The sequence below is a fragment of the Haemorhous mexicanus genome, chromosome 15 (assembly GCF_027477595.1).
Source record: "Haemorhous mexicanus isolate bHaeMex1 chromosome 15, bHaeMex1.pri, whole genome shotgun sequence".
Lineage (NCBI taxonomy): Eukaryota > Metazoa > Chordata > Aves > Passeriformes > Fringillidae > Haemorhous > Haemorhous mexicanus.
The window spans coordinates 13,974,724-13,998,912 of record NC_082355.1 but is presented as its reverse complement, the minus strand read 5'-3'; the positions used below and the strand labels follow the sequence as shown (position 1 = coordinate 13,998,912).

At 41.7% G+C, this 24,189-nt stretch overlaps 1 protein-coding gene across 13 annotated transcripts in view; it reads right to left on the bottom strand.

The window, feature by feature from the left end:
- The window catches only part of TENM2 (teneurin transmembrane protein 2), a 612,765-nt gene that overhangs the window by 31,947 nt on the left and 556,629 nt on the right, over positions 1 to 24,189 (bottom strand). For all 13 annotated transcript variants that reach the window (XM_059860582.1, XM_059860584.1, XM_059860583.1 and 10 more), the window contains 7 exons: positions 22,742 to 22,888; positions 11,394 to 11,604; positions 6,522 to 6,641; positions 4,283 to 4,544; positions 3,341 to 3,608; positions 2,038 to 2,181; positions 328 to 577 (listed from right to left, as the gene is read on the bottom strand). In XM_059860582.1, the coding sequence (XP_059716565.1) occupies positions 328 to 577; positions 2,038 to 2,181; positions 3,341 to 3,608; positions 4,283 to 4,544; positions 6,522 to 6,641; positions 11,394 to 11,604; positions 22,742 to 22,888 (1,402 nt within the window). The remainder of the gene's footprint in view (positions 1 to 327; positions 578 to 2,037; positions 2,182 to 3,340; positions 3,609 to 4,282; positions 4,545 to 6,521; positions 6,642 to 11,393; positions 11,605 to 22,741; positions 22,889 to 24,189) is intronic.

Genomic DNA, 24,189 nt, shown 5'->3' with positions numbered 1-24,189 from the left:
GTGGCTCAGTACCTAAGGGCAGTCAGTTCTAGAATTTTCAAACAAAACCAAAAGATGCACTGGGGGAGGACAGAATCAGTGCTCACTAATGAGACAGAAAGAGATGTTTTGTACTTCCTGTACAAGCTAATTTCTACTTTTAAGTCCTTCACTTTAGTCACTGCTCAGGTAAGTTACAGACTTGGAACTATTCATTTCTGTGCCCCATTTCTCCACTGGAATTTAAATAGGTTGAAAGTGACAATGTTTTTCAAAATTATAAGAAGTAATGGTAAAGGCTGATTCGAGCACGGGCTCCAGAAGCGAAGTGCTGAGGTGAAGCCTTACCTCAGCTCCAGTATGCTGGTGACGTTCCTGGAGGGGAAGATACGCCGGATATAGTTAAAATCCCCAACAAAGAGACTTCCATCAATACCCACTGCCAGTGCCACAGGGGCCAAGAGCTTATTTCCTTCTGCCAGGCCATTGCAGCTGGGACAGGAAATGCTTCTGCGGCGCCCGTTCCCCATAATGCTGGTTATCACAGCTGGCTGCTGAGTGAGAAACTGATTTTCTCCGTTGCCTTTGTGCAATATACCTAAGGACAGAGAGGAGAAGAAGTGGTTATTACCACTGTTCATTGCAGGGGACTTGAGGCTGTTTTCTTTTCAACAGCTGCTGTTAAGGACTGCTCATTGAAATGACTCTGGCGTTCGGTTTTTCAATGGTGCAAAAAGAGCGGGAGGATTTTGCAGTAGTAAAAATAAAGGTGTAATGAAGATTCAGTGTTAAAACCCACACACATACACACCCACAGACCCAAACCTACACTCACAGTCCTTTGGTATTCATTATGAAAGAAAACCCTGCCACACAGCTCTGACCTGGGACTGTGGTTTAGGTTTCTGAGTGGGTGGAGAAGAGCAGTTCCTTATTTGTGTCTCACTCCAGTTTCCTGTATCATGTTTTGTTTGGAATTCTCTGCCAACCTTACTGTTCTCTTTCCACCTCTCAGTCTTTCACACTTTTTTAATGGAAAATGAAAAATGAGAAATGGAGGAACCAGAGAAAATGATAGCTCAGAAAATGAAAAGATAGGAGAAAGATCAAACTCCCAGAAGGGCTGCTAAGGATCAATGATAAAAGGCAAGAGGGAAGCTGGTGGTACAGATCTCTATTAGACTTCAAAATAGGATTTATCTTCAAAATATTTGTTCAAAGAGCAGACCCCTGCTCCAAGAAGGGAGGGGATTTTCTGACAGTGTGACCATATTCTGAGTAATCAAAAACGGTGGAAATCTGGCTGGAAACTTTCAGCCTCATGTTCTTGTGGGAATGAAGTTGTATGATCCTAACATAACTGGCTCCCCACTGGTGGCAACACTCTCTGTTGGCAAGTACTACCCAAATGTGGATCCACTGCCCAGCACTGGAAGTGAGTTCAAATAACCTTGCCAATTCTGAACAATACTTTGGATTTATTAAGCAAAAATACATTTTGTTATTTGGTAATGAGCAGCAGGAAGGCTGCAAATGACACTTTGCAGGGAACAAATAAAATGTATGCTGAGCATTCAGCTCCCAAAGAGTTGTTGGTGAAATACAGAGATCACAAAGGCTCAGCTCAGCATATGGGAAGACAAAAAAAAGTGAGGAAAAAACAAACAGGTGACTAATGGGAAAGGCAAAGGAGACTCAGTATCTCGTCCCAGACTCGTACTCCTTGTAAGCTCCATCTCAGGTTAGGGGGAAAAGGAGGTCAAGCAAAAGGAACCAAAACCAGATGTGGTTAACAAGAGAAAACCAGGGAAGACAGAAAGATATTACAGGGGAATAAATGAAAAACAGAATAGAGGATAAAGATTAGGACTTTAAGAAATTCAGCCTGTCCGGAACAGTAAAAAATGTGTTAAAATTCTACAGAAATTTTCTGACAACTGAAATATGCCTCAGACTTTAGCGAGCTAAAGATGGAATAAAAAGAGTGGAGAAATTGCAAGTATAATGCAAATAAAAACTCCATGTAGGACAGCAAACACATGGAATGAACTAACTCACCACTCTTGACATTAAGTACATGATGTTTATCCAGAGACCATCCTCCTAAGTTTGAGGGATCCAGTTCAAATCCTTGCAGCAGTGCTGTCCTCTTCTCCCATAAAATGAGACTGGGGCAAGTCTCATATTCAAACCCCACAGACACTGAAATGAAATAAAATCTAATATACTTGCTGAACAAACACTGAATTATATGTCCAGAGCACATTCAAGTCATCGAGTATTCCAGTCCCCCAGCCCCCTCAAGGAGATGGAGAGATTATATTCCTCACTTTTATTCTACAATATTATATTCAGATCTTTGACTAGACACAAATTTGAAGCTTCATTCACATGTACTCTGCAGGGATCTGATCACTTCTATTTTAATAGCTCACATTGGGAAGTGATGGGTTTGCTGAGAGGAGAGTGAGAATAAAATTTTTAAAATATAGTAAAATTTTATTAAATAATTAAAAATATCAGATAGCCGGACAAGATAAATTCTTAATTTGCCAGATGTTCACAGCATTTATTTAGTATATTCATTTTACATACTATGTACCAAAGGGCAGTGAAAACTTTGTGTGCATTTAAGCACAATTACACTGTAAGCATTACACAGGAAAGCAATATCCCATGCAATAACAGAAGAAAGAAAAATTATGGCAAAGAAGAATTTGGGAAATATAGAAAAAAATTAAGATTTAAAAAGAAAAAAACCTGTGCTCTTTCTACACTGGCACAGCTCTGATGCTCATTTTTAACACTGTTGTATTAAAATTATTCAGACAGTCAATGAAAACTGAAAAATATTACGATGATCACTCTTCTTCCCACCCACTAGAACCAAACTAACTAAAAATAGCTGTAGAACTACAAGACAGAACAGCATTAGAGGAACAGAATTTTCATTTCAAATGTGTTATACCACAAGAGACTACAATAAGGGTATGTGTGAAAACCCAAATGCACTGCAGACTGCCAGCCAGTCCAGCATGAGGATCATTTTATAACTAAAGAAAATAAAATTATAATGATGGATTAGGTTTCCCCTAAGTTCCTGTTGCCAGTTTGTCCTACTGCCTGGTCTAAACCTTCTAAGTCAGGTACTGAGCAGGAAACCCAGGAACATTGAAGGAGTTCTGACCCTCTGAACATGATCTTGAATGTGTAAAAGAACTGTAATATAAAGATAAATTGTGTCAGGGAGACAAGAACTGTTCAGTCTACATGTGCTCCTCTGAAAGGAAGTTTGCAGTTTTCTTATTTAGAATTATAGGTGTTACTTGGAAAGTCTTGGAGCTTGTATGTGCTGACTTACCTACAGCATCTGACAACCCATAAACCTTCTGACCATAGGCATCTGTTTTGTCCCAGATAAATGTATATGCCAAGTTGGGAGATGCCTGAAATGATTTTTGGAACAAATGCCCTTCTACTGCTACCATCAAATGAACTTTGATCAGATTGAGTGGCACCAGAGTCTGAGTCATGATGATCTTCAGTAAGGATTTGTATCCAGCAGTGCGGGAGCTCAGGTAGCTGAGCTTTATACTAGAGCCAGGGATCTCAATTTCTTCATGAAGAACCTGGGAAGGAAAGAGATCAAACACTTTACATTAATAGTTTTGTTTTTAAATGTATCACTTTGTGTATTCTTATGAACTTATGTCTTTCTCTTACTGGGAGTGGATGTCCTCAAACCAACACAGTTCAGCTGACATTTCTGACAAGGATTTATTTGGTGTCTGTGTACACATCTTTTTAAGAGCCCACTGCTGGCAAAAGGGCAAATAAGCACAAACAGTTTTTACTGCAAGTTATATGCAAGGAAATAAGAAATATGATAGGAACCCACAACTTCCACTAACTGAATACAGCAGGGAAAAAATAGCACCAATAGAGTTTGCCCTTGTCCTAAGTAAGAAATAAGGAAACAGTCTGTGGTCAGCACCACATGCCAAGCCTTGGCAAAATTCTCTTGAGACACCTAAGCTGGCAACTGAAATACACAGATATACTTGATATGTTGTATGATAATGGGAGGGTGCCAGGTGATCAAAGATAAATGTGTCTGGGTGACATAAACCTGGGATATCTCCTGCAGCCCTCAGCAGAAAACCTGGTACCTGTGAGAACAAACGCAGCTCTGCAGAGACACTTGCTGTGGCAATTGCAGGGGACACATGGTGGCCCTGTGCTTGGATCAGAACTGTCACCTGCCCACTGATTTCTCCACCCCGTTCACTCACACTGCTCTTACCTGGGTTTCTGGCACAATGGGATTGCGGCTGGGAGCGTCACTAAAGAAAGTTGAAAGTGGTGATGAAATGATGACTGGGTCAGGACGGACAAACCCACTGAGATCACAGCTGGGAATGGAGTTCTCCTCTGTCTTCATCACAAGTGTGTCCATGGCATAGAAGCTGTTCCAGGGCAGCCACACTGTCCTCTCCTGGCTCAGGAACGGGGCCCGTTCAAAGTGCAGCGTCAGGGATGCTCCACCATTTGCAACCAAGTCAAACCTAGAAAAGTGTGGCCTTTAGAAGTGACAAGACTGAGTAATTCCAGTAATCACATTCCTGGCTAATGAGACAGCTACAGAGGCATACCAACAGTGATGGGAATTTGTCTGGTTTTGGCTGGGATAGAGTTAATTTTCTTCCTAGGAGCTGGCGAAGTGCTGAGTCTTGGATTCAGGATATAATGTTGGTAACATGGGGGTGCTTTTATTGTAGCAGAGCAATGCTTACACAGAGTCAGGGCCTTTCCTCCTCCTGACCCCATCCCACCAGGGAGCAGAATGAGAGCCAGGAGGGGACACAGCTGGGAGAGCTGACTCCAACTGAACCGAGGGATATCCCAGATCATACAGTGATATAGTAATATACAGTGATATATAATTGCCATTATATAAACTAGGGGAAAAGCTGCTCACAACCTGGCTGGGAATTAACTTATCTTTCTGTTATTTTCCTTTTTACTACAGCTTTTATAATTATTATGCCAGTTATTAAATTGTTTTTATCTCAATGCAAGATTTTTCTTACTTTTACCCTTGTGATTCTCTCCCCACACCACTGGAGGTGGGGAGAGTGAGCAGACCATGATTATGCTTTACATGTCATGGTTCCAATGATCAATAATGGGATGTGAACCTCTGGCAACTAAACTGCTGAAAACCAGCCAAGACAAGCAATGATTTGAAGGCACTTGGACAAAGCTCATTCCGATAAAACTATAGATTCTGTATTAAATAATTTTAAAAATACCCAACAAACAAACCACCACATTTATTATTACAAGTCACCTTTATAGAGAAACAGCAGAGAAGCCAAGTGCATTCTGAGCAGGACACTGAATTATCCCTTTCCTAAAAGATCCTGTCCATCAAACATAGAATGGGACACATGGCAGTAAGAGAATAGTAATGAGAAGTATTCTACAAATAAGAATTCCTGTCCCCAAGATAACTGATCTATCATTTTTCAGAGAAATTAGGTGTTTACTCCCAACCCCCTACACAATCACAGCAGTAATGTGGAGCTCTGCAGGCATTTCAAACCTGGCTTAAATGAGAAATGCGTCCAGGTTGTTCTGACAACAGAAACAGGTATCAGTTGTTTTATGTAAATGCTGGCAACGTAACAAATTACTCAAAGACATCAATAATCTATGCAGATTTAAATATAGTTCAGCTCACCATTTACTGCAATTTTAAACCACTGAAATCAACGTTACACTTTTATTATAACAGATTAATATTCTGGAAAGTATGGAACTTAAATACTCCCTATAGTTCAGTTGACTCCTATGAATTATATGAATTCCATTGTTTTTATGCAAAACCAAGATAAAATGGCAAATGTTTACAATGCCTGTGTCAGATAAACTGTTTTAGTTACCACAGCCAGTAAACCAGATAAACCATGACACAATGACTTTTGTTTATCTGAATTTGTGTGCATTTCAAATAAGCTGATACAAGGGGGAAAAAGCACTTTTTTGCACAGCAGGAAATTGTCTAAATATATTCAATTAGAAGCTTTTGATTACATTCTACCCTGAAGAAACTCAAAAGAGAGTGTATCTTCAAAAGCAAAGAGAAGCAGAAGGGAAATTTTAACAAAATATACTATTCTATAATGATGCTTTCTTTTTTTCCTAGAAGTGTTAGCCTGCTCTGCATTTTAAAATAAAATATTTCTTGTCTCAGCTGGATATTGCTGTAGCCCACAAATGTTTTCATAGATACAGAGCAATTTATTTGAAAGGAGTCTGCCTGCTAACACGTCATTACCAGAAGTCAGCCTGCTCGTATTTACATGCAGTTAGTATTCAAAATGCCGTGTGAAAAATGACTTTTTGTGTTTACTTAATAGCTCTTTGCCCTGGGAGGAAGGCAATGCCTGGTACCACATGGTTCCATTAGATCACACCATCTGTTAATCAGCAAAGACACTGCAGAGCACACAGGGGCTCACTGGAGCAGGGACACTCACGTGCCATCCTGGCGAGTGATGGTGTAGCCGTACTTTGGATACTTGACAAACGACACGTTGACCCCAACTAGAGGAGTCCCATCTGTAGTCACCACTTGGCCTCTTATGAGAGACACAAGACTGGAAAAGAAAGAGAATTAAAGGTATTAAAGCTAATCACAAAAGCGAGGTGATGTCATTTACAAGTGAAGTAGTGGAACACCTGTACCTCATTTACTCTAAATACAGTTTACTCCAAAGGTTCTTAGAATACTGAAGGACCACAATATTTCCCAGCACCTAAATCAAGAAAATGCTTCTTTATGCAGTGAGAAGTGCACACAGAATGGCAGCCAGTGCTTTTCTTGCCTAACAAGGGCTTGCCTCATTGTCTAAGGAGGCTTTGCAGAATACAAAGCTCGCTCCCATTCAGCCAGGCCAAAGCTGTGCCCCTGCAGCCACACTGAAACTCCAAAACCTCCCTGCAGGGTACAACACCACTCCTGTGGATCCCTAACACACTGGACAAACGGGGTGCAGTGCCACACCTCTGCTTTGTATCACCAGTTCTTCACATCAAGGTTCAGATTCCCTCATCTTAGGGAGTGACTGACACCTGTACCCTGCATTCCAGCCTGGTTTGGAACCCTTGCTTGCACTTTGCCAAGAGGAGGATTTGGTTTGAAGTCCAGCTTTACACACAGGCAAGACAATGAGTTTCTTTGGCCAGCAGGATAAGCAGCTTTGTTTAAGCTAAGGGAGATGAAGATGAGCTATTCCTCTAAGAGGCACAGTCAGTTTTTTCTCTTTGGCAATTGCTCTGCTGCTGCTAAGTGCACAGCAGGAACAAAGTGCTGCTGCTCCCAGCTGGAGAGGAGTTCCCAGCCCCTGGCTCCTTTCCCTTCCATCTTCCCTGAGCCCTGAGAGAAGCAGATTGGGGAGGGGGAAGCTGTGTGGTAAAAGGGTAATGGAAAAGAAAAGCTCTTTGTAGATGGCTTCCATTGCTACACTGGAAACGTGAAAATTGGAGAAGGTGAAAACAGGGAGAGGGTGAACTCCTCTTAACCCACAATCTCAGGGATTGTAAAACTGCTCTTTGCTGTAGTCATGGGTGAAAAGATTTATATATTCACCAGCCTGTGCCTCCATCATGAGCCCCCAGCTCTGCTCTGCTGGCAGAAGGGGGATGAAGAGCCCTTCCCAGCAGGACTGGGGCTGCTCCCAGAGCTCAGCACCTTGAGCCAGGCACGTCTGAGCTGGACTGGGGGATTAACCTGGGCTGAGCTTGGCTGGACACTGACAAACAGTGCTGGGCTCTGGGAGGGCTCCTGGCACAGGACAGCTCCTTCCATCAGTCACTCCAGGGATGCTTTGCAGCTCTTTCCTGCCCACTCTGTTCAGGGATGTGAGGAACATTTCTAACTGTATTATACTGGCTATTTAACAGCTATTTCCTCATATTTTCATTCCAAACAGAGTGCAATATTTTCTTCAGTATTACATTAAAAAAAATCTAATTAATAAAAATGTGCCATTTCTGTTATTTTTCTTTTAGGACTTTCAAGTGCTTCTTGACCTGTCAGGTCAATTTTTAATTTGTTAAATCAACATTTTGTGACAGAATATGGAATTTAAAAGAAATTGAATCCTGTTGAGAAAAATCTGCTTGGGAACACACTGGACCAAGATAATTCATTTTGCTTGAATTGTTTTATGTGACAAACACACAGAAATAGTTGCAGGGAAAAAGTCACTTAAGCTCCTCTATGGAAACTGTGCAGAAAGTAGATTTAGAAAGAAATTGTCAGATGGCAGAAGAAAACTAATAATGCCCATGACTTAATTTTTTCTACCTTCAATTTTAATATTTTAGGAAATAATTTGAATAAAATATTTTGGTCAGTAATATTCCTTTTTATTTCTAAAATTTTAAATAAGGAACACAACAGATATTAGAATAAGCTAAAATGTAGCTAAAATATGGATTTATAAGAAGCAATGTTTTGACTAATAGTCACACATACAATCACTTTTCTTTGGTAATCTTTTAAAAGTGTAATGGAAAAATTGAACTGATACAGGAATTATACATTTTTTTTACCAAGGATTTTAAATGTGTAAAAACACTAAGCTTTTTTTTTCCCCTGAAAACTTCCCTTAATCTTGTTTTTGCACAGAAAAAAATCATTGAGATTTACCTATTTTAGCAATCAATAAATTTTGTTATTTATTCCTTTGTAGTAGGAAATAACTTTCTTTTCTTAAACTAAGACTGGAAAAAAAAAAAAGCCCAAACCATTATTTTGTCCCACTTTTTCATGTCTTTCAATGGAATGACAGACTGAGCTGAGCAAACAGATTACAAACACAGGAGCTACTTTTCGAGACTATGGCAGTTCAGGATATGGAAAAGTTGGGAGTTCAACTTTGTGGCACTTTTAAAAGACAAACTCATCAGTGCTAAAACTTACAATTTGACACTATACATTAGATTTGCCTGAAATTGGTACCAAAAATAGCAGCTGAGCCATAGAATTATCAGAAGTACCTTCAAAACTTAATGGTGAAGGCCAATTTTAACATCATTAATAGGTCATTTGCAAAGACATGTTAAAATTTACAGTGTAGCTCAGATGAATAAAACAGAACTAAGAGTCCTACCATGAGGAACATTAAAAAAAAAATCTAAAGTTTTCAATGAGTTGTTTTTTTTTTTTTTTAAATGGAGCCTCAGGATTGAACTTCTCAGCTCCTGTTTAGTTTTTAAGATTGTAATTCATAGAATCATAGAATGGGTTTGAAGGGACTTTAAAGATCATTTTGGTCCAACCTCCTGCCATGGGCAGGGTCATTTTCCACTAGATCAGGCTGCTCCAATCCCTGTCCAACCTGACCTTAAACACTTACAGATTAAAAAAGGTGAAAGCAAAACAATTTTTTTCTATTTTTTTAACAACTCCACGTGTGTATTCATGGAATATTTTATAGTACAGCATAAAATCTATATTGCATAGGGTAGGATCCAAGAGGGGTTTCCTGATGGAATATGGAAATGATTGTGTGCAGCATAGGGGTGAGTACAATGGGGACCTGCCTGGTGTATCCAGAAACATTATGATCCTCTATTCACTGACAAATATTTAGGGACATGCTTTACATCACCCACTAAGCCTGTAATGGGATCCTGCCTGAGAAACTTCCTGTAATGAAGTGCAATCCTTTGGGGGTTATCTCAAATGAAGCCCTTCAGTTTTAACTTTGGTGATATGAACATAAATAATATACTCATGAATTTCTTAGCATCTTTCCATGGAGACCTATTTATATAATATTGATAAATACCAATCTCCTTTTGAGCATACAATGGCATCAAATTTTAATTAATAATGTGCTGGCTTTTAGATTCATTGCGAATATATAATTAATAGTCTTAGAAAACACACAAAGAAAAAGAAAAAAAACAAGAAGAAAAAGAAAACATAGTCAGGTGGATCGATACTACAAGTAAAATGTTTTTACGAAAGGAATAAATAATAAAACTGCATAAATCAATGGATTTAAAAAATTATTTGAAATACTATTCCATTATTGAAATTTGTGCTAATGGCACTACATTAAAAATGAAGTAGAAACTAGCAAGTGTTTTCCCTTTCTCTAGACTGCAGTCTTCATAAAATATAAACCTTAGAAGCTCCTACTCAGTGGAAGAAACCTTCTTCTGGGCATTGCCAGACTGTTGAAATGCTAAAAAACTCTGTTATAAAATAGAGGCCACATCATAAACTGCACCAGTGTGGCCTCAGTGTGATCAATACCTAAGATGCAGCACCTGCAAGCAGCAGCTCCTGTTAAACCACAAACAGAATCACTGGCAGAAATTTTCCCATGCAATGCACTGATCTGGTGTGTCTTAGGTTGGAAATGGGGGTGTGTATTCTGTTCCTATCTGTTAGGGGTGGGGCAGTTATCTCCTGTTCATTGGGCAGTTTTCTTTATCTCTCCGGCAGCCAATCCTCTCTCCAGGAGATCTCTGCTGTCCATGGGCCATTAATTATTAATTAACTTCTGTCCATGGCCACTGAGTGTCCCTGCAGGGCTGATCAAATTCCATCATCCCATGGGGAGATGCTCTGCCCAGGGGGAGGAGCCAAGCATTCCTACCTGGATACAATCTGAGGTTTGGAACAGCACAGCAGCCTTTGCCCACTGCATTCCCAGAGGAGCAGCTTTCTCCTGCCCTGCATTCCCAGAGGAGAGCAGGCCCATCTCCAGCAGCCCTGGAGCTCCAGAGGAAAACTCCCCCCTTGTGCAGGATCCCTGCTCCAGCAGAACCACAGCTGGCACTGCAGGAGGGCTGAGCCCCCCTGGGATGGGACTGTGCCACCACCCTGAGCCCCCCTGGGATGGGACTGTGCCACCACCCTGAGCCACCCTGGGATGGGACTGTGCCACCACCCTGAGGCCCCCTGGGATGGGACTGTGCCACCACCCTGACACACAGGGGGCAGGACCTGCTCTGACACTGTCAGTGGTTTGTTTGTTGTTTGTACTGTTACATTTGTATTTTTAATTTTCCTAGCAAGGAACTGTTATTCCTATTCCCATAGGAAATTAAATTAGTATAATTTTGGTATTAAATTGGTATAATTTTGAAATTATAAGGCCTGAGAGCCTTTTAATTTCAAAATTATACCAATTCGGGGGGGGGTTACATTTTCCATTTCAGGGGAGGCTCCTGCCTTCCTTAGCAGACACCTGGCTTTTCAAACCAAGACAGGTGTCACGTTGCCAGCTGCTCCCTGCTGCTGAAGGGGCTGTCTCACCTGCTGCTGAAGAGGTTACTCACCTGCTGTTGGAAGGGTTACTCACCTGCTGAGGAAGGGTTTGTCTCACCTGCTGTTGAAGGGGTTCTCCCCAGGGATGATGTGGGTGCTGTCCTTCCCCACGAGCAGCTTGATGCGGTCGTAGAAGGAGCGGACGGCGGGAGCGGCGGCGTGGCTCTGCTGGATGATGTCCAGCGGGTCCCGCGAGCCCCGGCACAGCAGGCTGTTCTGGCAGGTGGCCTGCAGGCAGCAGTCAGGGTCCAGGCAGTCCACCAGGCCATCTGAAAGGTAACAGGCACCACTGAGATCCAGCACGGAGCTGTGGAGAAGTAATACCCATGGAAAGCTAAAGGCACTGGGAAAAATGGTTCAAGTTCACCTTTCATAGCATCCCCCTGCCCCAAACCTGGTAATTCAGCCAACAGTGCCATGAGGATGGGGGATCTGAGCACACTCCTTAAAAACCACTACAATTAATGTAAATCAGGGTTAGATGAGGATAAGTCCCAAGAAATCTGTCAAGGGCTGAAATTAGGCAGAAGGAAGTGGAAGCAATAAAGGATTTCTGTTTAAGTTATTTTCTTGTTTGGCTGTTTTTACTTTTTTTTTTTTTCTGTCTTGAGAATTATGCTGTTTGGTTTTATTTGTTCTGTTTGAGGAGCTGAGAGGAGATGGGGATGACAAAGCTATCATTACCTAGGTAAAACACAAATTACACTGAAGCCATTTTGGCAGTTCCCAGGGAAGGGCTGCTGGAACTCCCACCTCCCATGGATACCTGGCTCACAACTTGTGTGCATGCTTGGCAAGGATGGATCAGTCACAAAATTGGTGGGTTCAGTCATCATATTACAGATGAGGTTATCTATCAAGAGTATTTGTTAAGATGCATTTTTAAGAAAAAAAGAGAATTTTAACACCAGAAATTAAAAGGGAATCAAGGGAGAGATCAATCTGTATACTTAGATAAATAACAATTTTAGCACATACAGAAACAATTCTATCATCATCTCTTCATTTGTTATCATTATTTAACTGAAAAATGTTCTCTCAATGGAGCTCTACTATGATTTAGAAATTATGAACCATTTGCTTTGAAATATTATCATCTCAAACAATTTAGAAACATTTGTTTATCTACTCTGGCAAGAATCAGGAGTTCAATGTGCAATCTACTTATTCTGTAACACTTCCCAAGGTGTATCAATCTGATTTTTGAATACAAATATGGCCTGGGCCTACATTCAAAATCAGACACAAGAGAGAGCATTCCAGTATGGAAGCAGACAAAAGTACCTTAGGGTAAGATCATGACTCATGCATTTTCAGGATTTTCCAGGGGACAACAGACCAGCAAAGTGATAACTGGAAAACTGAAAAACAACAACCTAAAGGAAAAAAAACCAATCTAAAACTACAGAAAAATGTTCTTATTTTACAATTAGCTTTTCATTTCCAACCCATTTCGTCGCCTGAAATGAGTGTGCCTGACCTGATTTAAAAACAAAATTGCCAAGTTATGCTGACAATGTTTCATTCAGGCCTCTAAGGAGATTTAAGTCAGACAAACTACCTTGTTGTGAGAGCTATATGTTGCTTTAAGGTCACTCGCCTATTCACATTAAGAGCTCCATTCATCTTACAATTCTCTCCAACAAGGCTGCAGGATCTTTCTGTTTTGCTACATCTAATTTTCTCCCCACTTTATATAATCATTCTGAGGACATCATTAGCTTTGGGGTATAACTCAAGGCAGTTTTCCTATTAAGCTCTGAGAATTCATCAGCTTCTCCCCCAGTCTGTGAGACCTCTACAACTACAAACAGCTTTGCCCACTGCTTAGCCCACCCAGTTCTCAGATGACCACCAGGCATGGAAACCCTCTCAACACACCAGAAATAACAGAGGCAAACCACAGGATATAAATTACTCCTTCTGACAAATTTACATTTACCTGTTTGAGCGGCATCATATTTTGGCCACAGCTGGTAATAGAGGTGAGCAGAAGTTCTGCCTGTAATGACCTCATCATGCAGCTGATTATGGGATGCTGTAGCCAAACACTTGTGATGGCACCATGAACTTGGAATGGGCATATCAATCCCTCAGGCTCCTGTCTGTCATGTGAATCACTTCTTTATGCCCACGAGCCCCCTTGGATATTGTCTGACATTGCAATCTTCAGTAAATTACCCTGCCACTGCCAATCTCACCGTTATCTCACAAACAATCAAGCAGGCAATCAAACTGCTCTGAATTGCCAGTTCAGGACCTGGGAGGCTGCAAACATCTCCATTCAACAGCAGGGAAAAACCTGCCTGTGATTCCTTCCATGAAAGAAGGTTTTGCTGCAGGTCTGTCAAGTACGACTCCGATGTTCTCAGATGCATCTTAAAACAATATTTAGAAAAGACAGGCATAGAGCATAACACAATTTGCTTTTTCTAACATTATTATATGGCTATATTCCCCTGTAGTAATTTATCCTCAGATGGCAAGATTCAGGATTTAGGATATTTTCACCTCATGTGAACTAGCTGATCCAGCTTGTTGCAACAGCAGCAGTGAGCTCTGGGTCTGTTCAGCACACACAGCCAGGCCCTGGGCACTGCTGCTCAGTATCAAAGGCTTAGACACCCCTGGGCTGCTCACATCCACAGCTGCTGCTCTTAGTGACTGTGCTGCTCTGAAATCTCTGCCTCCATGCATGAGAGAGTACAGTTACGGTCAGAATATATCTGCTTTTAGCCCATGTTTGCCTAATTTGCTCTCTGGACTATTATACAGAATGGCTAAGACTGGCAAAGACCTCTGGCTCCCTGCTCAAGCAAGGCTACCAATGCTGGTTGCCCAGGCTGCCCACACAGCTTTTGAAATGTCTTCAAGGATGGAAACTCCACAGCCTCACGGGGCACCCTGCTCCAGTGCTCAGTCACTGGACAAAGAAGTGACACAAGTGACATTTGTGCCTGGGGTTGTTCCTCAGGTACAAAACCTTGTTCCCCAGCCATTTGTACTGTTATATATGAAGTAAATTGTTACAGAATCATTTGTTTGCATTAGACTCAGCTGATTAAAACCAGAGTTAGAAAACAAGTACCTTCTGTAAAAGAAAATTCTGCTATTACCATAAATTTTAATTAGAATTCAGTACTGTGGGTTTTAATATATATTTCAGAGCTTGTCATCCTCCAAATTTCCTCAGGTATGCTGAATTATTTATATGGTTAATTCAATGACAAACCCTCACCACTTGCCTCACCAAAATACTGCTGCTTTTCATGGCACACACAGCTGAGTTTCAGGTGGGCAGTGACCTCTCTGATACTCTCTCTGCATGCTAAAGAGAGGAGACTGGAGAGGGAGCTCAGATGGTGCTGAACCTCCTCCAACAGCTTGAGACCAACATAAGTCCTGACTTGGCCTTAACTGAGATGAAAGAAATAGGAAATTTTGATCTGATTTAAACTGGCAGCACAGGATTAGCTCTCCATCGCTGTTCGTGGTTTTTCTGAATTCTCAAATCTTTTCAGAAATGAAGCAAGTGACATGGTATTCCTCTTGAAGAGTTCACTTGGCTAATGGATCCACACATTTCTCAACTTTCTGTGAACTGTTCCACAAGCTTTTTGGCAGACTTCACTACACAGCACAGAGAAAACTTCAAAGAAATACTTGAAAGTAGATTAACCTACTCATGCATGTCATATTTATGACTGCCTTATTATTGTGTTCCTCTTGACCATCATTAGAAGGACTAAAAAAGCTCTCAGGAGGAGCAGTGATGTATTTTTATCACATTACTGTTCTAATGCATTTAGAACCTCTCAGCATCAGTGTTCCAGCATCACTGAATATATTTCTCACCATGGCCAGCTTAGTGGATTGCAGAAGTAGAGAGGTGCTACACCTTTCTGCAGAAAGGTGATGCTTGAGCTCTTGGGGTTTTTAAATTCCAGTGAGTAAATTATTTACAGTTTCCACACTTCCTCCAATACCTGCAGGTTGTGCTTCAGGTTCAATTCATGATACACATCAGAATGAGTGAACTTTGACCTGACATCCAGCTTGCTCAGCCAATGCTTTCTGTACCCAGCAAGGGACAATTCTGCTTCCAACCCAAAACTCCTGAGCCCACGCTCAGCAGAGGGCATCCTTACACTTCACTAGCTGCAGGAGCTGGGGACTTTCAGAGCCTAATTCCTGGAAATTTTTCTTTTTCCAATAAACATTTCAGACTGATGATTAAAATGGAGGTGGGGAGGGGGGGAACAGCAGCTACTACAAACCCTGAGGGCAAAAGGGTCTTTGATCACTCTAAGGGCAAATTAGTTAATTTATCATGAACCGATTTTAATTATGTGCAGTATTAATATACCCAAGGTGAAAGAATTAGAGATGCTCTATCAGATTATCAAAAGAGTAGGCCTTCTCTGCCAACACAGAAATATATTAATTGAGCTCTAAAACTGCATGCAAAACTGCTTCCACAGGCAGGCTATGCCACAGCCCACTATATCTTATTACCAGGAAGTTTATCTAATATTTAACCCAATTTTTCACACTTTTGTAGCTTGATCTAATTACTGCTAGCTATATTGGCATGTATCATTCAAAATAATTCCTCAGAAGTTCCTGGTGCTCACAAGAAAGGGAATGCTTCTATTCCTGCTCCAGCCCTGTAAAGACTCCCTGTAAACCATCAGGACATTCATTACAACACTGGCTTTTGTATCTAACTGTGAGCACAACAGAATATTTTTGTAACCCAAACTGCCTTTCAGGACAAGCTGGATTATAAATCCCAAGTTGTGGCAAAGTAGAATGAACCTGGAGATTGGTTGTGCCTTTGAATACCCAAAAACCTTCCCAATGAGGTTTTAAAGTACCCTGGAGGATGAGAGTGGTGAAGCACCCACCCCACTTTCCTGGCCCACTTGGGATCCCTGTGCTGCTGGAAAAGCCTCATTCCTGAGAGCAGCAGCTGCAGGAACCCACTGCAGGTGTAGCTCCAGCCTGGGGGTCCCTCAGAACCTGTGGAGAATTGAGGCTCCAACTCCAAACCACTCCTTGCTCAGAGCCAGGCTGACCCAAAGGGCTGCAAGGCGAGAGCAACCTTGAAAAACAATGTTTGCCCAGCTCCAGTGTGCATGGACACCTACAGGGATGCTGCTGCTTCTTCAAACCATGGAATCTGCAGGCTCTGAGCTTCTTGCTTTCCCATCTCCCCTGTTGTGAGAGTGAGCTATTGCAGAGCACATCCCAAGGGGGACAGGGGTAAGCTGGCTAATGTGTGTGAAGGTGATCAGAGGCTGACATGGAGCTGTAACACAATCACATACAAGCACACTCATTAGCTCCTGTCAACATTTGAGTGCCTACTTTTGATCCAGGTTTCATACCTGAACCCACGTGACTCACTCTGCCCCCATCCACCACAGATTTCAGCTCCTGATTGCATTTACTGTTCCACAACTGACTATTGTACAGGCTCTGGGAAAGGTATTTTCTGTGCCAAGAGTATTCTGTGCATTTATATTGAGAACTTCATAAAATCTTTTGTCTGTGCTGAATTAGAGACCCCTGCTGAGGCAATGCTTGTTGAGGCAAGCTAAATTACATGATTTGCTTTTGTGCTGTGAAATACTTGTATTATCTTAAATGTCACGAGCCTGATGCAGTATCAAGTCACAGGATTTGTAATTTTCTAAAAGCAATTTTTTTCTAAATGTTTATTGCAGGAAGACACTTCTCTTTTCTTTCTATTTTCCTTCTGTCTAATTTCAGAGATGAGTTTCCTAAGACAACTCAAATAAACAGCCTTTCAATCAGTCAAGTGCACTGTCCTGACAGTGAACTTCACTAGAAATGCATTTTTCTTGTGAATTGAAGAGATTTCATACTTGAGCAGCTAGTTGGCTTTCTCTAATTCATTATCTTTAATGTATTGTGCCAAACAGAATTACCACCAACTGTACTTCCTGGTGGGGTTAAAGATGTAGAGTAACAAACTGAAGGGCAAAATTTGCCTTCTGAGAGATGCACATCTCTCTTTGGAAAGCCAAGCGGAAAAGAAATTAAAATGTATTTTAAAAAGAATGTGCCACTTTGCATAACAAATAAGAATTTCCTCATTTCTATTTGGCTTAGTATTCTATACTGCTATGGGTTTGTTCCTTTCCTTCTCCTATCAATTTTAGTCCAGATAATTACATTGTGAGGAGAAATGTGATCTGGGAAGTGATAGAAGCAGTGATTGCATTTAAGCTTTTTTAAAAATTTATTTCTTTGTAACCTGTCTGCACCTGCCCTCTCCATCCTGATCAAATACGAAACAAACACATTTAGCAAAACTTTGCTTATTTCCTATTTGTCTTTCTCTGAGATTACATAATTTAACTCTCTTGCCAATAAAAACTATAAAAATGAGTACATTTGAACAGATGCAAAAGGTGGGAGAAGAGAGAAAGAAGGAAAAGCCTAGAAAGAGTAGTCCCAGTGGGCAATATGGGCTTGTGCCAAGGCTGCCTCTGCAGAGGGCAGGATTCTTAAATCTCTTCCCCAAATTATCCCAAGACACTCAGAACAAAGATTCCTAAATGTGATGGATATCAACTGCATCCAACATTTAATTAAACTACACTTCAGGAAAGACATCTGAGTTTTGCTGTGTATCCCATTGTCCCCTGCAGCTGAAAGTGCTGCAAAGTCTAAGGTGAAATTTAGTTAAACAGAAGTAGTTTAAGGAGACTAAAGACATTTTTCTATTTAGGAACAAGCAAATTATTAAAAATTATTATAAATTAATATAAAATATTTAAAATAATATAAATTATTATAGTTATTGCAAAATGATGGGTATAAACAGCCACAGTAGTGATTTCCTTGTGCAATATGCCAAAAGAAATAGGAATGTAAAAAGTAGCATATCCTCTCCCATTCCTCAAAATACCATCAGTAATGCCCTAATTTCCTAAAATAAAGCCACGGTGCATTCAATGGGTTATAAGTGTCTATTAGGGAGATTATATATTGTAATCACAACTACAGGTCTTAAAATAAAGCTATTTCTAATCCCTCCAAAAGATGCTTAATAATGATTAGATTACTGAGGGACTGATTAAGGGAAGATATTAGCTTTAGAAGCAGCCACAGTGAGTAAATTATGTAACCCAAACATAGTTTGGAAAACAGAAGCACTTTGCAATTTAGAGAGATGTTAAAAGTGAGTCCATGCCAGAATCCCCTTACTTTTCACTTAGGCTTTGTCCTTACACAGAAATGAAAAAAAAAGAAAAAATCAAAACCAAACCCAACCAAAAGAACGCCAGAAAAAAAAAAAAAAAAAAAAACCAAAACACCCACAAAAAAACAACAAACAATACAAAAAGATAAATAAGAGACTTTCAAGTTTTTTCCAGCAAAGTAGCCTGTGCACCATAGCAACCCTAAACATGTTCATTATGAATCACAGAACCACAGGCTGGTTTGGGTTGGAAGGGTCCTTAAAGCTCATCCAGAGCCAGCCCTACCATGGGCAGGGTTACCTCCCACTGTCCCAGGTTGCTCCAAGCCCCTCCAAACTGGCCTTGGGCACTTCCAGACCTAGTTAAGCCCATATCTTGGTCTGACATGTGATGGTGAAGGCAAAAGCAGGTGAATTTCTCAGTGTTACCTCAGATGATTCTCCCTGAACAGCCCTAAGAGGAGAAAGCAGCTTTGGAGACTCTCTCCTCTCACTGCTCTGGAATCACATTTTATTCATGCCAGTAATCCACACTGACAACTCATTTATAATGAAGATTTGTAAGTCTAAAAGAGAGGGGGACTCATCTGCCTCTTCTAGGAATAAACCAACGAAAGGACATTAATCTAAAATGGAAAGAAAATATTAAGTATAATGTTTCATTTTTCTCTTTTTGAACTATGGTATGGAGTTTGCATTGTGGCAGATAATAAGACAAAGCAGGACAAATGGGAAACCCTCTGGAGTCAGTGGCAATGCTCTCCTTGACATCCATAAAATGAAGACTTGGCCCAAGGCATTTGAATCTGATTGTGAGATACAATTGCAATAAGAATGGCTGAACAGGGAAAAAGCTCCCAAATATGTTAAATCTGCTGGCACAGAGGGTAGGAAATGATAGTTCCCTTTCAGTGACATGCTGAAGGAATTGTATTTTAACAATATGCAGAGATGGACAGAAAGGAAGGAGGCTCAACTGTCCAGAAAAGACTTCATTTAGAAAAAAGGAAAAAAAAAAAGTATTTTTAGCTAGCCTACAGCATTCCAAAAGAACAGCTTGTGTGTTCTGTACTACCCCAGAACTACTTGCTTATGTTAACAGAGCAATGTTGGTAATGGAGCAGCAAATGAGTTCAACACTTTGCTGCAAATAAACTCAGCTGAGTTTCAAATGAAAAGAGTGACTGGGAGAAGAGGCAATTTCTTTAACTTCCAATAAACTTGCATTTTATGTGAAACTTGGCATTCTGGTAACTAGCTGGATCTTTACTATTGATTCCCATAGTACACTTTTCAGCTTTGTCTAATGAGAAAACTTAATTTTATCTGTTCCTTTATATAGAGAGTCACAATTACATAAAGGTACAGCTTGAAGCACAGAACACACACAGCCCTTCCAGCCTCTCCATTCCTGCAAACTCCCCCATGAACACAGCTCAGAGCACAGATTCCTGGCCAGGTACAGAGCAGTGCATCTCAGGCAAAGGCTGGGCTGCATTCTGAGATATTCACCATTAAGGGATGAACATTATGTTGGTGTTTGAGTTTTGTGGTAGTTCTTGTGAGTTTGACAAACTGATGGTCAGGACAATCCCTCTGTCCTCACAGCACACCTGGGACAGAACCCCAGGACATCTCAGAGGAATCTGAACCCCAAAGTGGAGCAAACTGCAGCAGCACAAACCAGCAAGGCATGGGAGAGACTGAGAGCACTGCAGTGGCACAGCCTGAGGGGAGCAGTGTGCAGGAAACACAGCATGGCTCAAAGTGCCTCTGGCTTTTCAGGAATGCCTGGAAAGCTTGTGGAGAAACAGCAGCTGAACAGGTGTTGAGCTCCCTTATACAAACATTCTAAGGGAATGAATAAGGATGAGACTATTAAGAGCAGGAATGATCATTGAATTTAAGTGCTGAGTAAAGACTCAGAAGACAAGAGATTAATTTCCACCTTTATAAAAAAAAAAACCATGTGAAAACATGGGGGTCAAAGGGACTTCTCAGGTTGTTTGGATCTTGGATCAAGCTTAAATCTTCAAACTATTTACACTCACAAGAACCAGTGACCAGTAACCTCTTTGGAATCTGGAAAAAAATAATTTAAAATGCAAACACTGAGAACATCTGGAGAATTCTCCCCTAAGCCTTTCCAGCCTTCAGCTAGACCAACTAATTTTCTTTCAGGTGCTTTACTATGGCAAACCAAAATCCATGCAACTCACATGATAATGGAATATACAATTCTGCATTAATTATTAATTCAAAATATTATGTATCTGTTGTATCTGTTGTATGGCAATTCTGTCTGTATTCCTTGCCTCTGATGAGATCCTGTTTACCCTCCTTGAATAAGTTTTACAATTCTACAGTTTTTCATCAGGATGCGCAGCTGAATATTGTCACTGTCATTTTTTCCCCTGCTTGCCTGTCTGTTTCACAAAATAATGTCCTGGGTAGATAAATAAACCTCTTATTCCAATTTTTCTAATAACATTTCCAACCTTTTTCTTTTCTTTGAGGAAACTCTAATAATACATCTGTTTTCAAATTTCCCTTTATAATCTTCAAAGCATGTAAAAACTGCAAACCTAAGCATTTCACCTTTTAGTTTCTTACACTGAATATTAACACAAGTTTAGTGGGTTCTGTTGTATACTTAAAAGCCAATTAATGTACTCTGGCAGTTGGATTCTGCTTTCTATAATTCAGTAACAGCTCTAAAGGAAGTTCTAGTTCTCTGAAACTGAAATAGCATTTGAACTTCTAAAATACTTTTGTAAGCACTGAGCATGTGAAACCAAGGATTTTTTTAACAGAGGATTTACAAATTAAAACAAGTTGATGATATTCAGCTGTGGTTAATATCATGTAATCAAAACCAAATACACCTGTTCCTCAGTTTGGGACTTACTTAAATTAAAGCACTCAGCCTAATGACAATTTTACCCTTGATACAGCCCAATGTTGCTTTGCAGTTTTAGGAAATACATTTATAAAATATTTATTAATCAGCAAACAGCGGATGTTTTCTTTAGATTAATTATTGGCCAAAGGAAAGGGAAGGAGTCTCAAGGAAAAAAGCCGTGTCTGATGCTTGGTTTATAGCAGAGAGCAGAAACACATGAAAAAGAAACTATGGGACTTTCTAAAGACATTATATTGAAAGGAATAAGAAAGTTCCTGTAAATTAAGGACCAAATTTACCAATCTTGTTTAGAAAGCACAACATCTTAGAACTGCTTTCAGGCCACCATGGAAGGCACAACAAAACCAAAAAAACATCTTTGAAGGGAAACACAGGACACATCCTATATTTAATAGTGTTATTCCTGACACAGGGCAGGAGGAACAGAGCAGGGATGTCAGTCCCTCCTTACCCTGCATGCACATTGAGCACACCTCATCCAGCCCTGCAGAGCCTGGCATGGGGACAGTGCAGTGTGACAGCAAGGGACAGCCTGACAGGGGCAGTGTGACAGCAAGGGACAGCCTGGCAGGGGCTGTGCACTGCAGGGACAGCCTGGCAGGGGCAGTGTGACAGCAAGGGACAGCCTGGCAGGGGCAGTGGGACACCAAGGGACGGCCTGGCAGGGGCTGTGCACAGCAGGGACAGTCTGGCAGGGGCAGTGTGACAGCAAGGGACAGCCTGGCAGGGGCTGTGCACTGCAGGGACAGCCTGACAGGGGCTGTGCACTGCAGGGACAGCCTGGCAGGGGCTGTGGGACAGCAAGGGACAGCCTGGCAGGGGCTGTGCACTGCAGGGACAGCCTGACAGGGGCTGTGGGACCCCAAGGGACAGCCTGACAGGGGCTGTGCACTGCAGGGACAGCCTGGCAGGGGCTGTGGGACAGCAAGGGACAGCCTGGCAGGGGCAGTGCAGAGAAAGCAGAGGACAAGGCCAGCACGGTGGCTCTGTCGCTGCTCCGAGGGGCACAGGGCGCTCGGTGCGGGGGTCCCAGCAGCCGCAGCTCCGCTCGGGCCGGGCTCCCCCCCGGGCTGGGCTGGCCCCGAGCCGGGGCTCCCTGCGGGTCCCGCACGGCCACAGCTCGCTGTCCTTGGCTGGACAACAGCGTGACACCTGCAGGACATGGCAGGACAGTGCCTCCCGGGATGCGAGTGTGACACCTGCAGGACAGTGCCTCTGCCCGCTGGGGCTGCCGGAAGGCTCCGCTCACCTCCCTCGTTGTCCTTGCTGTCGGCGCAGGCGGTTTCCATGGCCACGCTGCATCCCGGCCCCCTCCAGCCGCTCTGGCAGACGCACTGCCAGCTGTTCTGGCCCAGCGTGCACCTCCCGTTGCCGTTGCACAGGTCCGGACAGCCATCTGCGAGGACAAACGGACAAGGTGAGCCCCGGGCACCCCCACCCCGCTGCGCTCAGGCCGTGCTACTGTGCAGACAAAAAGGCTCGGTCCTGCCGCCGGCAGGAACGCTCGGTGAAGGAAGGGGACACCCTGCAGAAATGGGCATCTAGCCCAGGAGCCCTACTGCTGTACCACAGGTTTTAGGAACCCTCTAAAGGTCCAGACCTTGAGCTGATAGGGATGACAGTCTGCTGACAGAAGATCTCTCTTATTTTTCCCTCTGTATGTGTGTACACATCTTCCTCAACAAGCTCGTCAATGCTCAGAGGACTTTTTGTACTCAGTCTTGCGTTATTCTCCAGAACATGTCTAAACACAAAGTTTAAATAAATACCTTTATCTATTTAAACAAATTAATTAATATTTTCCTTCACTGATGGTAATTTTAGAACACCTACTTATTTAACACTAAGTTTACTTATATTTTGGTGTCACATCTTGCACTTTCTGAAAAAACATATTACAAGAGATATCCCCTCAAAGATGAGTGTTTTGAATTGACTAGGAATATTACATGACTGACTGGATAGCAAGAGACAAATTAGGAACAAAAATATTAATTAGCTAAGCTGCTTACATATTCTAACAAATGTCCATAGGTGATAGAATACCTCAACTCCTTTCTCTCCTGTAAGTAAATGAGTCTCAGGAGCCATTACAGTATCTTACTGAATATTCATTGTGAAAAAAAGGTAAGAAAACCAAACTGTAGCCTTGGTAAATACAAGCAGATCCATCAACACCCAATCCACACAAGCACAGCTATTTGTCTGTGGGGTGACAGAAGATTTGAGGCCTGCAGCCAACCTCTCACAGCACCTCAGTGAGCAGGAGGAAGGCTGTGTTGCCTGACAACAGGTTTGTGCTTTTACAAACCTGTTCAGAAAACCACAGCTCTGAGTGAGTCTCCTCCTGCTCCTCCCAGCTGCCTTGGCAGGTGAAGCCAGAGAGCAGTTTCTCTGACCCCAGACTCATTCTCACAATGCTGCAGGAGCTTCCCATACAACAAAGTGATACCCCTGGAACTCACAGCTGGTATCACAAGAGGTCAAGGACTATTCAGTTCACGTTAACACAGAAAGCTGTTGGCAGACAGAAACAAGTCCTACAAGTTTTATTTCAATGTTGCTGTGTATTAAAAAAAAAAACAAACCTCTTTCACTTAAATTTAGGGTTATTTTGCCACTACATATCTTAACTTTAAAAAAAAACAGTTACTTTTGCAGCACAGGTAGTAGATTTTCAAGACATTTAGTTTATCT